A 15,431-nucleotide genomic window follows, 5' to 3' on the forward strand; every position below is an offset into this window, starting at 1 on the left:
AGGGCAGGGAGTCATCACTTATTTACTTGTCATGCCCTTGAAAAGTGCTTTTTGGCTGGTGTTGAGTTGTTCTCTGTCACCCATCACTTCAATCACAGGCGTGGCCTATGCTTTGGCTGAAATGGCTCCCAATTTACTTCGGGCTTATCGACTAGGCTCGGGCAAGTCTCCCTTTGCTTTTGCGCCTTTAAGCCTTCATTGTTACAAAGCCCAATGTTAAATATAAACCCAAACAATTTGCATCTAAAATCTGATTATGTCCCAATTCATTGTTAGGCAACAGAACTGAAAGATTTTCTATTTGAGAAAAAGAAAATCCTAGAATCTTCGGATGTGATGCATGCTAGAAACTGTAGGTCAACATACTAACATAGATACGCATACAGTTGTATTCTAACACTTCGCATTAAGGACGTTTGAGAATTCAAATATACAATAAGTAATTGTTGATATGTTTTGACTTTTCATCCATCAATTAATAGGAAAACGTGCAATGCTTAAAGTATGATATCTTAGTTGGGTTTTCATGCAGCAGTTAATCGAAAGCAACGTTTTAAAAGACTAGTATTGAGACTAGCCTAAGTGATTTTATGGGTGGGGTTATCAAGAAAACGCCTCTGCTCAACGAGAATGGGTTATAGACTACCCTAGGCGTCACCGGGGCATTTGAATTTTATTTTTATTTTTTTTGAAGCCCAAACCCAAAATGACATCATTTTGGGCAGGTTTTTTTTTTTTTTTTTTTAATTCATGCTAATTTTATGTTTCTAAGTTTCTATTAGTTTATTATGACTTTATGATGTGAATTAGAAAAATAATAATAATAATCAAATATTTGATTGCTTGCCATGCTTGCTTGATTGTTTTACAAAGTATTATATTTTACATATAGGAAGTATTATAATAATTTTAGGTAACGTGAGGTGATAGCACGTGATAGCCTCACGCCTATCGCCTAGGCGAGGCTAACCATGAAATGTCTTGGCTTTGCCCCTTCCCCTTTGCCTTTTAAAACATTGAGAGAAAGTAAGTGCTATCTTTTAAACCATGAGATTTACTTCATGTTTGAGTGGATATTTAAAGCTGGGCTTAGTCAGAGAAGGGGCCCCAAAACACAAAAGCAAAGGAGGGATTGTGCTCAGACAAGTCAACGGCGCAGGAAGAATTAAAAAAATAAAAATAAAAATAAAATCATTTTTTGGCAAGGAATAGGCAACAAGCCTATTTGAGAAGTGATGGGCAACAGAGGGTAACTCACCTCCAGCAAAAAGTACTTTTCAAGGGCCTGGATAGGTAAATAAATGGTGACTCACCATCCTCCGAAGGCCATCACCAAAAGGCAAGGCTTGGACAATCGGGCTAAGAAGTCCATAAAAGCAGCAAGGGACACAAAAGACAAGGACACTCAACCAATCAATCAAAAGACATCTCACTTTGCTCTCAGACAAGCAAGAAACCGAAAAGCTTTAGTTTGTCCATACTCTGCTCATTTAGTCCTAGGTCCACCTTAGAAAGCCATCTTTTGTCAAGTTTTATAAGCTCTGCAACTTGTCCCTAGCGTTGTAGTATCGAATCCCTTTTGTAAACCCATTTTACCTTTCATTCTCTAAAGATTGCACCCTTGTAAAATACAAAGAGAGGTGGTCGCAAGAAGATGAACTTTGCCTGACAAATTTATAATCTTGCCCGAGTCTCTTTTGTTTGTGCTTGCATAAAGTTGATATGTTGTTTAATGCATCTTTCTTTGTGCTCTAACCAATTTCAACTGCTTTTCAAAGTTCATTCGCATTTAATCTAGCTAAACTAATTAACTGTGCTTCTTTAGTGTTAACTGTAATCAAAGAAATAGTTGGAAGGGTATTGAACTCCTTTTAACTGGACATACAATATTATGAGTAAAAGTCCTTGTTTACAAGGTAAGAAAAAGAACCTTATATAGATTTAACCCATATGTAACAATCCAGCAAGATCAAAAAGTCTAAGTAAATTATGGCGCAAGTAATCAACCCAGTTAATAACCAAAAAATAACAATTTGTTATACAAAGATAATAATGGAACGCTCAGATCCTTATTAGCTTTGATTGTAAGCCTCAAGGCCTAATAAAGTCAGCACAAAGGCACCATTCAAACTAATAGCAAACTCATATTGCAGCAAACCTTGCCTGACAAGCAAGACTCCGGGGAGTTGTGCGAAGGACAAATCTAGCCCGAACATAATTTTGGCACACCCAATGGGATCATCTTTGTCTAATTTTGTATGCCAAGATGAAGGAATGATTAAACGTTCAAGTGGAAGGTAGAATTGGGCAACCTCTTTGTCCAACAGAAGCATGCATAACAGATCACCCAGAGAACTTTCCTTCATTACATGGCCTCGAAATCTTAGAGAGCCCGACCTCTTCTGAGAAATTGGGTGGAAAGGTTACTATTGAAGATTTGTAAGCCACCATGGTGCAAGTATTGAAAAGTATGGAGAAAATCTCTCTGGAAACCAAATGAGAGGTTAGCAAGCTGTGTTCCTTAACAGGAATGCTACAAAGAAGGTTGGAGTTAGAGTACTCGACACCAAATGATGGTTATACTAGGGAAAGAATCATGGAGGCAAGCTCAAAAAAAGAACCACTAATTCCTTTGTTCCCCTTATTGAAAGAAAAGAAGAACAAAGGGAAAAGGAAGGAAGAGGCTGAAACCAGTCGGCGAGAATAATAAAAGTTTCAAGAGATAGGCTTGCATAATCCTCTGCCACCACTACCAGATCTTAAAAAGTAGATCGGGTAGGAAGGCATAAAGATTAGTGCGTCTTACTCGATAGGAGAAATGAGCGGAAAGGGTTAATCCATAATTGGGGGCAAGCTTCTTCCTTACATGCCACCACCATTAGTTAATAAGGGATGAGAAGAAACTAGGTGGAGACAGCCATACCCATAGAGAGAAGCTTTCTTTAGCATCGATCATAGCCCAAAGTGGGGGACTCCCTATTCCCCACACAATAATATGGCTAACCAACAACTCAGGAATGAACTGGCAGAATTAAAGAGAATGGTAGCACAGAATGCTCAGTCGCAGGCTCGCCCGATGTTTAGGATAACATATCAAAAGCCTTATCCTAAGTACATTAATGAGCATAATCGTTTCCCTTTCAATTTTAAATGCCAGTTCCCAACTTTTAGTGGGGAAGATTGTAATGTGTCTTCCAAAAATCACATCTTCAAATTTTCAAATCACTGCGTGGAATTTAAAGACAACCCCAACTACAAACTGAGATTATTTGGAAACTCATTGGTAGGCTTGGTTTCCCAATGGTACTCTCTGTTAACCCTTAATTTCGTCGCCAACTAGGGGCAGATGGAGATGGCCTTTCATGAGCAATTCTATAGGGTGGAACCTGAAATTACCATTAATGATCTAGTGGAAGTGAAGTAATATGAACATGAGTCTATAGAAGACTTTATGCTGAGGTTTAGGAAAACCAGGATGAGATGTTAGTTCCCAGTCAACCATGCTCAACTCGTAGCCATTGCCTAGAAGGCTTTGAGAATACCCCTGAGGAAGAAATTCTATGATGTGTAGTTTAACGAGCTTCAAAAGCTGGTGATTGGGGCCACTAAGTATGAGAAGCTATTGGCAAAAGAACAGCAAGTGAAGCACTCATCTAAAGTGCCTCCTTTTTATAAGAACAAAGCACCGATACATCAGCTAGAGTTTAAAGGCCTAAATGCAAGAGAAAATGATAACAGCCTAGGATAAGGGATAGAAAAGGGTCAGAAATTTTCCCGACAAGCCCTAAGTAGTTATGGTCAAGGGAGTAGTTTTGTGTAGCAAATGTTAGTGTGAGTGTGAGTTTTAGGTGCCAGCATCAGGTGCCATCATTGATCGAAAGTCGGTCAAAATAAGAGAAATATAAGAACAAAACGCTAGCAGGAGTATTCTTCGGGCTGTTGAAACCAAGAAAGAGATTACTAAAAATGTGTTTCAGGGGTTGGGAGGAGATTCAGAGCCTAAGGGTCTGTCTGAAGTATCTAGAAATTTTGAAACTTCTGAAGAAGTAGAAGATAAGGAGGTGAAGTTGCCATGCTAGGTGGATGTTAAAACTCCCCAACTAACCAACTACAGCAACATGAGACAAGGAAGGCTTGAAAGAACCATGAGCCTAATACCACCAGTTACAAAGGTAAATCCAGCCCAACTAGGCCAAAAATGGTACGTAGTGGGCTGAGACAGAAAGCCTATCAGAGAGATAGGGGCATCCATGATAAGAAGGGTTCAGAGGCAACACAAAGCTCATATGAACTCACTAAAAGTACCTGTTATTTCTGAAGCTTCTGAAAATGTTAAGTTCAAGAAGTGTACCCAATGAGGAGAGAGACGACTTAATTGGAGAAGCAAGAAAGAAGTAGAAATGGTTAATATCAAGGTTAAAGGTGGATGGGATTATGTTCCTTAAAATCCTCATCTATGGAAGTACAGAGTATTAAGAAGAATGCAGGAAAACATAATGATGGTACCTACACCTGGTTGGAATCCAGAGCCTATTTGTTTTGGAACCATTTCTCCTGAAAGAGGGGTGCCTCCACCACCACAGGAAGATGTTCCCTCTGGACAACCACATAATTTCAATACAATAGGAGAAGAGGAAATGCCCGAGTTGATGTTGACCAAAGATACCTAAGCATAGATGGATCAGTTTTTGTACCATATTGAAGAGAATAAAGAAGGAACACCTGGACCTAGCAACTTTCATGTGAACATGACCTATGTACTGTCCTCCATGTTCTGTGTAGAACCAAATCAACTAGCTATAAAATAAGATGATTATTGGCGCAAGAGCCAATGATGGCACTTGTAAACATTGAAGAAGTTAGTAAAGATGAGTCAAGCTTGGCAGACTTGCCCAATCCCACACAAAAAGAGTCCAATAGAGTTTATTTAGATAAGATGGTGTTCAAAGAGCCAAGTCTGACCCTAACAAACCATCAAAAGCTCATATGTGTGACATCTCATTTGGAAGGAGTTCCCTTCAAAAGAGTATTGATAAATAGGGGGTAGCATTTAATGTGCTACCTTTTAAGTAGATAAAGAGACTTCGAGGAGGTGAAGAAAACCTTATACCTACTGATCTCACAGTGTCGAGTTTTTCTGGGGCCATCACCAAAACGCATGAGATACTACCTTTATAAGTAGACTTAGGATCCAAGAAGATTATGTTGGCATTTTTTGTGGTAGGCAACACTTCTACTTATAGGGCGTTGTTAGGAAGGGATTAGATACACCAGAGTTTGTTTGCACCATCTACCTTACACCAACAAGTTGGTATCTATCATGAACCCACCACTGCAGAACAAGGATTCTGGAGATAGTAGAGGCTGAATCACGACCATTTCTCCCCACCACTCATGTTGCTGAAGCTAATTTCTACAATCCCAATGTTGGGATCCTACAATGTAAAGGTGCTGATCAGAACCACCGCCTTACCAAGGTGACGGCCCAAAAGCTCTTAGAACAAGGATTTTCTCTCACTTATGAAGAATAAAACAGGCCTCATATTCTCCCTGCTCGTCAATGATGATAGACCAGAAAAGAAATGACCAAGTAATAGCAGTCAAGTCTTTAATCAAGAACCTGTTGAACTATGGGAAAGAACGAAGAGAGATCAAGGAAAGTTCAGCCAAAGAAATGGCAGAGTAGGGAGAAAGAACTTCAAGCACCAAAGATAACCAAGGAAAGGAAATTTTAGAAGAAGTAAAAGCAGCCATCCACATGGCAGAATGTATATATGACTTGGATTGGCCAGAGGATGAGCCCAAGGCTCCAAAGTTAGTAGAATTTTTGTGTACAAAGCTCAATAAACCAGCACCCGAGGTACAAGATCCCTTGGAAACTAATAATTTGGGAATTTAGGAGACCCGAGGCTAATACAACTCAGTGGCCTGCTGAAGGCCGTAGATTGGGCAAAGATAGTTGATCTTTTCCACGAATTCAAAGATTGTTTTGCATGGCATTACACGAAAATGCCTGAATTAGACTCTAGTTTAGTGGAGCACAAAATGCGTATTAAAGAAGGTTCAAACCTATAAAGCAAGCACCAAGAAATGTCGAAAGAGATAGAAGAAAAAGTCAAAGAGGAAATTGAAAGGTTAGTAAAGGCAAGCTTTATTAGACCTGTAAAATATGTAGGGTGGTTGGCCACCATTGTACCTGTATTAAAAGTTGTAACTAATGTCATTCGATGTTGTGTTGATTATTGAAATATTAACGAAGCAACTCCGAAGGATAAATACCCTATGCTTATGACCTATCCATCGATGAGTTGTGAAACACAAAGTTTTATTTTTCATGGATGGAAATACTGGATATAATCAGATAAAAATGGCTAAATAAGATATACACAAGACAACATTCAGATGCCCATGACATATAAGAGCTTATGAATATGTTGTCATGCCCTTCGGGCTGAAAAACACTGGTGCTACTTACCAAAGGGCGATGAATGCTATTTTTGATGATTTAATCAAGCATAACAAGGAAGTGTACATAAATGACACTATGGTGAAGTCTAGAACTGAAGGTCAGCACCTAGAAGACCTCAGACAAGCCTTGCTGAGAATAAGAACCCATAAATTGAAGATAAATCCTAGGAAATGTGCCTTTGGGGTTAGATCGGGCAACTTTCTGGGGTTCCTGGTCCATCAAAGAGGTGTAAAAGTGGATAAGAACAAGATTAAGGCTATAATGGAATCACATCCCCCCACCAACAAAGTGCAATTGCAGAGGTTGCTAGGGAAGATTAACTTTTTGAGGAGATTCATTGCTAATCTCGCAGGCAAGATTCAACCTTTGACTCCTTTGTTAAGATTGAAGAATCAAGATAAGTTTGAGTAGGCCCTCAACACCAAGAAGCTTTAATAAAGTGAAGACTTGTCTAGCCTCTCCTCCAGTACTCATGTCTCCCCAGAAGGGGGGAAACCTTTAAAACTCTTCATTTCAGCATCTGAGAAATCAATAGGGAGTTTGTTGGCTCATAATAATGAAAGGGGGAATGAGCAAGCAATATACTACCTCGGTAGGATTCTTACCGAGGTAGAAACAAGATATTCCCTAATTGAGAAGTTATGCTTAGTCTTATACTTCACTGCCTGCAAATTGAGGCACTACATGTTGCCTTGCCATATCCATATAATTGCCAAAACTGATGTGATCAAGTACATGTTATCTAAACCAATGCTAACTAGAAGAAGTGGGAAATAGATCCTAGCACTATCAGAGTTCAATTTTCAGTATGTACCTTAAAGGGCAATAAAGGGACAACCAATTGCAAACTTCATAACTAAGCACCAAGAATCCATGGAGGAACTTGTCAACATCCCTAGAACTCTAGAAGTAGCTAACCTCTGGATCCTACCTAATAAAGTTCATTCGGGCAAGGAGGAATGGATTCAGCAAGAAGTAAAAAGAATAACTAGCCTATAGATCACTCATTGGAGATTATATTTTGATAGATTTTGCACGCAACATGATACAGAAGCTGGAATTGTCATCATTGACCCAAAGGGGATTCAACATTACTACTCATTCCTTTTAGATTACAAAGATACTACCAACAATATGGCAGAGTACGAGGCACTGATTATTAGCTTAGAAATTATGATGGAGTTGGGGGCAACTGAAGTATATGGTGATTCTGAGTTTGTGATTAATCAATTAAATGGAAAGTACAAATGTAGACATATCACAATGGGAGAGTATTACTTGGTAGCTACTTAGTTGTTAGATTATTGGGGTAATGACATAACAATTAACTATATTCCTAGATAGGCAAATTTGAGTGCAAATGAATTGGCGTATAGGGTTTCTAGAGCACAGGTTCAAGAGAGAGGGCCTGAGATGAAAGTATATATGCAAAAGAGGAGTCTCCCTTCTATCTTTAAGATAGGATTTAGCCTGGATGTAATGGTTAAAGAGCATGACGTAAATGACCGGAAAACATTTATCATTCAGTACCTAAATAACCTTTCTTTTCCCACTAGTAAGAAGATCAGACGACGGGCAACTAAGTTTGTTATGTGGGATAAAACTTTGCTGAGAAAGACTCCAAATGGGCTTTTGCTAAAATGTTTGGGTTTGGAAGAATCAATAAGGGTGATGGCTGAGGTGCATGAAGGCATCTGTGGCTCACACCAAGCCGGGACAAAGATGAGATGGTTGCTGAGAAGATGTGGCTACTTTTGGCCAAACTTGGGAGAAAGATTGTAAAGCTTAGGCTAGAGGATGTGAAGAATGTCAAAGGCATAGACCTCTCCAGCACACACCATAAGTTCCCTTAAATCCGGTAGTAAAGCCATGACCTTTCTGAGGGTGGGCCATGGGCTTTCTAAAGGTGGGCCATGGACTTTGTCGAGCAAATATACCCAGCTTCCAGCAAGGGACATACCTTCATAATTATGGCAACTGATTATTTTACTAAATGGGTTGAGGCTTTAACTGTGAGGACCATTAATTCAGCTGTTGTGAAGAAGTTCATTGAGACCAAAATTCTACATAGATATAGGGTGCTTGAAACGATTATTACTGACAGAGGGCCATCATTTATTTTAAAGGAAATGGAAGAATTTGCAGCTAAATTCAAGATAAATTTGATCTAGTCTAGCCCGCATTATCCCCAATCTAATGGTCAAGCAAACGCTAGCAACAAGATATTGGTGAACATTATTAAAAGAATGGTGGCAAATAACCCAGAAAGGTGGCATGAGAAGTTGGGAGATAATCTTTGGGCTTACAAAACCTTAAAAAGAGCAGGAACTGGGACTACTCTTTACGCGTTAACATTCGGGTAAGATGCAGTGTTCCCTATGGAGATCAACGTAAGTTATGTGTGGCTTCAGAACAATTTGGCCTATACAATGATGAATTCATTCAGGGCATGTGTCAAAGGATTGAGGATTTGGATGTTGCCCAAATTGAAGCTCTAAACAAGATCTAAGAAGAAAAAAAAGTTGTTGCCCGAGCCTACAATAAGAGAGTAAGACTGAAGACTATTAAAGAATGAGAATTGGTATGGAAAACAATTCTGCCCTTGGGAGCTCAAGTTAGAGGTTTTGGGAAGTGGAGTCCCACTTGGGAAGGCCTTTTTACAATTACCAAATTATTAGATAGAGGGGTTATTACTTGGCAGATTTAGAGGGAAACTTACAAAAACATCCAGTCAATGCTAAATTTCTAAAAAAATACCACCCAACTCTTTGGGATGTTAGAGATTGTTAACAGGTTTACATCTTTAGCCAAGGCAGCTATCTTAGAATGATAGGTATGCATGATAGTAAAAATACGACCCGACTCTTCTAAAGCTATGTTGTTGTTGGCTAGCTGAGCTTCAGACTCATCCACTTCATGATTGACTCTCTTCACTTCCTCGATCTTCTTGTATAGCTTGCTTGAGAGGGTCATCTACTTAGCCTTCAACACAGAAGGTTGTTCATCTAGCTTCTGGATATCAGCAACTACCACCATTATTTGATCTTCCATGGCCGAGCCCTCTTCCACCAACTGGTGCAGAGTAGTAGAAGTCCTAGAGTGCTTATCTTTGTCTATTTTTGCTTGCCTCTCAGCCCTGAGATGCTGGTTGAGCTCTCAGGTTTTCATAGAAGGATATGAAGGATTCATACTGCACCTTCATCATCTATTGGACCTAGTATTAGTCGGTGAGAGCTATTTCAGCCTCTTGAAGAGCTTTGAGGCTGAAGAAGGCAGAAAATTCCATCTGCATCCATTCTCTGAAGACACTGCGTTGGTCTTGAAGATGTTGAGGCTCAGAAGAGCGCTTTGGGGATCTCAGCTTTGTCCTAATTTTCCCAAATGCTCTGACTAGTTCGGCAAAGAGGTTGTAGCTAGAAGAAAATCCAAAGAAGAAAACATTACACTAACGCCACTAAAGGTAGCAGTAGTGGCAGCATCAACAGAGATAGAAGGGGAGGACTCAACAACAACACTCTTTCTAGGTCGAGGGATTGGGATCCCTGATACTCCAAAAACTCATGAAGGCCGAGGAATAACTACCCTACTTTCAGCAGGTTGAGGAAACTTGCCTGGGCCCTCACAAGAAGCTTGTTAAAACACAAAAAAAGACAAGTTAATGGAGCAATCTGGACCTGAATTAAGAAAATACAAGATTGTAAGTGTGTTTATACTTGAGAAGAGCCTTGTGCTTTGGGAGGAGGATATGTTGATGCAGCTACTTTGGAGGGAGTTGGTTAGCTTGTCTAAATGGGGGCATGAGAAGACTTGGGACTAGTCACCTCTAAGACAACTGGCAACTCAGAGACTATAGGCTCCTCAGTGGCTAGTGAGGGTTAAGTGGTAGTATCTGGCAAAGGGGAAGACTGGTAAAGACGAAGTACAGAACATAAGTTCAAATGAAAAGACATTAAGAAAAGCTTAGATAGGCTTGAGGAAAAAAGATTTGCAAAGGCACTGTCATCCTCTACAAAGTGGAGCATTTCTTTAATTTTTGGATTAAATTGGGAGGTGGGGATCACTACCATTGCTACAAGAATGGAAGAATATGAAGGAACTAGTGTTTGCTCGACCTGAGGTGCTGGGGTGCTTTCCCTTACCTAGAAAATAGCAGAAGTAAAGTTAACATCTAAAACTCAAAAATACAAAGTTGACAAGTTTTGAGAAAAAGAATTTTACCTCTGAAGGCTCAGCCCGAGGAGAAGCAAAATGCACAGGTCAGGCTGAAGGGGAAGAATGCTCGGTTTGAGAAGTTCCTTTTGCTTTAGAAGCCTTTTTGGAAATCAACAAAATTTAAGTAAATACGGGTGAACTTCATAATTAATTAAATACTCAAAGTTCAAGAAAGATACCTTCAACTCCTCCAAAATCTTAGCAATGACCTCTTTATCACCTTGCTGCTCTTCTACACCTACATGCATCTCCTGAGGGAAATGATCAGGCTTTTTGCTGACAATAGGTCCTAATCACAATAAAAAACAAGATTAGCTCAAAAAGATAAAACTAAATAAAGAAAATCAAGTTCGAATCACTTACTGGCAGACTTCTGTTTCTTTTTGCCCGCTTCAGTTGGAATGGCAGGAAGAGATCTGGAGGCTTAAGAGGTCTGAGACCTGGTTCTCTTCTTAGTTAAAGTGGCTTATGGAGCATGAAGATCAAGTATGGCTTGGGGCCTTCCCTCGGGCTCAGAATCCGAAGATTTTGCAACAATAGATCTTGCCCGACGATGAGCCCTGGTTTTTCCTTCAGGCACAGCTTCTATCTTAATTCACTGAACATCGCAAAGATATCCCCAACATCCTCAGGAATATGGCTAGAGCCCGCCTCTTACCTAGCTGCTTCTGCAGCCGTCTCCTGAATGACCAAGGCATCAGCAACTTCTTCTTTTGGCCCGATATCCATTTCTTTAGGGTTGCTTTGGGCTGCAAGATCAAGAAAAGAGTTAGACATCACAAACTATGGAAAAATAAAATAAAGGAAGATGCAGCAATGTAGGTTACCTATGAGCAGAAGTTGGTTTTTCTAGTTGACAACCTCCTTCCAGCTTTCAAATTCCTCTTTCTTAGGAAGAGACTTAAAGAAGACTTGCTCGAAGATCCTATCATACTTCCTAAACTACTTGGCCTCTCATCAAGTGGTGAATAGAGATGTACACTCAAAGTTGAGGGCTACGGGCTTGTGAGCTATCTTGCTCATCACTTCCAAGATATGTCTACTTACTCGAAATGTAGTCTCAAAATGAGAGCGGAGGATATAAGAGGTCCCACAATGGACTGAGTCGAAGAAAGGGACTGGGATTGCTTGTCTGAACCCCAGTTGCCTACCACAGAAATTAAGGGGGTAGACTTCTAGCCTGCGTTCATAGCCCGCTCGATCACTCTGGACTCCCCAAGCCAAGTCCCTCTATTGGATATAGCAAATAAATTTCTCATTGTAGAAGCTGCTGGCATCCTTCCCGAATGAATCTTGGAAAAGATTGTCCGAGAACCAAGCGTACCTTCTAAGCACAAAGGCACCCCACTCCAAATCAGCCCAAGTCCTACAAATTCTGAAAAAGTAAAGGCAGGCTAAAGTAGAGTGATTGATGATAGGCGCCTCTGCCAGAATTTGAGCATGAGCTACTTCATCTGGGAACTTCAAGTTGGCAGCCAGAAACTCAAGGAAGTATTATTGAAGCCAGAGCTGCACTATCTAGGTAGCTCCATTAATATTGGTCTCGAAGGGCTGGTCCCTTGTCATCTCGTAAAGAAGATGATAGAGATGTGCCAGAATGAAAGGATCAGTGGTGACATTATCGAAATAGTGCAACGCCTCCACCAAAGGAATTCATTCCATCTTTACTCATTTGGATTTGTCAGGGAACACATGCTTATTTAACCAATAGAGAATAAAGTACATGTGCTCCTGAGCTGGGTCAGCAGTAAAGGAAGGTGGGCTGAACGTCTTCTTAGCAAATAGAATGAAGCCTGCGAAAAAGATCTCATAGCTCTTGAAGGTAGTGGGGTTGTACTCCAAACGAATGAAGGACCAAGAAGCCTTTGAACCTTCAACAGCAGGGCGAGATGGGGATGACCAGTCATGTGTAATGTCCACTTACATGCCCAATACCCTCAGCCCAAATACTTGAGCCATATCCAGAATAGTGGCAGTCATGGAACCCACTCTAAAGTTGAAAGTGTTAGTCTCGGTGTTCCAAAAAAGGAGAGCAATTCAGATAAGCTCGTGCTTGATAAGGTAGAGGTCTTAGACATCATCATAAGCTGATAGATGCCATTTTCCATTCATTTCTGCTTCCAGATGGGCTATAATTCATCCATTCACTTGGACCATGCTTCATCCTTCATTAAGGGGAAACCCCTCTTGAAGTTGGACCGCTTAGAGGCAGAGATTCCAGCCTCGGCAATGTAGGGATTAGAAGTGAACCAATTGGCAGCAGGTGTGGAGCCAAAAATAATCAAGAAAAATATGGAGGCGACACGTGGATTATGGGGTAAAAAGACAAAATTACCCTCGAGGAACACAAAAACTCATACGCACGAGCAGTGGACAATTATCCCTCAATCAAGTCAAAAGTGCCCAAAATAGGTATGTATTCAAGACCTATTTCATCAATAAAAATTCTTCGATAAAACATAAAAGACAAGTACAATGGCAAGAGATTCGAAAACATCGACGAATGGAAATTCCAACGTTTAAATATTAGGACTGCGACAATCTACAAAGCTCAACACAATGATGAGTGGAGTGGCATCATCCCCACGGGGCACCACTGTGCCAACCACTATGATGCTACCCACGGCGCCAAGGCCACGACCCAAGTCGTGCTACTTCAACTTTCAAATGCCCAAGCCTCACACTCGTGCACACCACATGCCGAGCAACCCACTCCTGAGGCCCAACCTACTCCCGTGGTTTCACAAGCAGCCCAAGTAGGCCTAAGATTAGCCCAACCGTCCCGACTTCAAATTTCAGGACCTACGGACGAACCGGGGGCATTTTCACCACATTTCTTTACGGATTTGACATTTCCTAACTCACATCTTGCGCCTGAAGTCTACCACCCTTCCACTACTCAAGGAGGCGCATTCATTCTAAGCTCTTCTAATCCGAGTAGCGGACAACACTTGTCTTGACAAGTCATAAAGTTGACGAGCGCCTTTGCACAACAGACGACCTTGGTGAATCAACTTTTGCAGCGCACCAAGATCCAACGTGCCTCAAACGAGGAGTCCCGAAGTAGGATAAGGGCAAACGAGGAACCTCTCCAGCAACATCCAGGTAAACAGCCACTCGACCAGCCACAAACCAGGCGTTCGGGTAGCGTACACTTCCGATTGGGCCCCTGAGATAGCGTATACTCCCATCTTAGCACGCAGAGGAACTTGCACTCTCGACTAAGCCTATGGACGAGCATACACTCACGATTGGGGCCACACTCCAATAATCAACATGAGCAACCTTCCAAGCAAAGCGTTCATTAGCGGCTAGGCCCGCAAAGAGCATCATCCACATCACATCAAAGTAGGCAGCACAACAAATAGAGAAAAGAAGTCACTCGACTGTCAAGAATGGACCATATGCATTGCCGCCGCGGCATAGACGAGCTAAGCATGTAGAAGAGCAACCTAAACCAGCAGATTAAGACCGAGGGCAGCCAAGAGCTCCGCTACCCCCACCAAAACAAAATTTAGGAAGAGGTAGATAAGCTTTTAAACGAGCGATTACGTGACTTTCAACACAACGAAATGGCTAATGAAGCAATATGAAAAACATGACTAACATCAGCAGGTCACCCTTCATGGACAAGACATGTCACATTTCACATCTTTCAAATGAGATGGAGATCTAGAGAGGCACTTGAAGCATTACTGATGCGCAATGGTCCTTTACCGGAACAACGATGCTCTTATGTGCAAGATATTCGCCATCACTTTGCAAGGCAAGTCGCAATTCATCTGGAGTTTTGATGATCTTTCCTTGGTTTTCACCAAAGAATACTCATCTTACCACTCGATCAAGAAAAAGTCCAACCATTTGTTCAACGTGAAGAATAACCCAAAAAAGTCACTCCGCGACTACGTGAAAAGGTTCAAAACAGAGAAGGCAAAGATAGTCGGATGTGACGATTCGATAGCAAGTGTAACTTTCCAAAAAGGACTCCCATCAGATCACTCATTGTTCAAAGATTTGATCATGAAAGAAGATTTAACTCTAGTAGACTCTTGCACTCTGGTAAATAAGCATGCATTTTGGGACAAGGCTCGACGAGCAGACAAGGCAGCCGAGCAGCCTCGGAAAGAGTCGACAGTGGCTTAAAAGAAAGAGGATAGAAAGCAGTTTAGCAAAAACAGACATGACGCCAAGCGTATAGACAGACTCACGACCAAGGAAGGTCCAATAACCAGGAACTACTCTAAGTTCTCAATCTCGATCCACCAAATCCTTCGTGACATCAAGAACGAAGCATGGTTTAAGCTGCCAAAACAATCAAAAAGATATACTTCCATGTTGGATCACACTAAGTATTGCGCATTCCACCGAAGACCCAGTCACACAACTGACGACTGTTATACTTGGAAGAACTACCTCAATAAACTCGTGAAAGAAGGCAAGATCGACAGATACTTAGACAAGTCAGCTACATAGCCTAGCAGAAACGCAGACGATGATGAAAAGCCACCAACCAAGATGATTCGGATCAATGGCATCTTCGCCGAATCCGAGCACTTAGAGGCCACCAACAACTCCAAAAAGAGAAAGATCTAGCAGGCTCTACTAGTCTCACAAGTCCAAACAGCAGACACCCAACCTGGACCCATCGTTAGCTTCACTGAGTAGGATGCAGAAGGCGTCGGTTTCCCACACGACGACGCACTAGTAGTATCTGTCCAACTAGCCCATGTTGTAGTCGACAAAATAATGG

General features: G+C 41.2%; 2 protein-coding genes across 2 annotated transcripts in view; one reads left to right on the top strand and one right to left on the bottom strand.

The window, feature by feature from the left end:
- LOC137716774 (uncharacterized) overlaps nucleotides 1-15,431 on the bottom strand; it is a 60,301-nt gene that overhangs the window by 19,342 nt on the left and 25,528 nt on the right. The window lies entirely within an intron of this gene.
- On the top strand, nucleotides 14,387-14,824 carry LOC137717160 (uncharacterized). Its single transcript, XM_068456463.1, has one exon. The coding sequence runs from the start codon at nucleotides 14,387-14,389 to the stop codon at nucleotides 14,822-14,824; it is 438 nt and encodes a 145-aa protein (XP_068312564.1).

Source organism: Pyrus communis, chromosome 15 (assembly GCF_963583255.1).
Source record: "Pyrus communis chromosome 15, drPyrComm1.1, whole genome shotgun sequence".
Lineage (NCBI taxonomy): Eukaryota > Viridiplantae > Streptophyta > Magnoliopsida > Rosales > Rosaceae > Pyrus > Pyrus communis.

Bases quoted from the DNA above. Each gene is read 5' to 3' on its own strand.
- LOC137717160 (XM_068456463.1), top strand. From the start codon at position 14,387: ATGGTCCTTTACCGGAACAACGATGCTCTTATGTGCAAGATATTCGCC.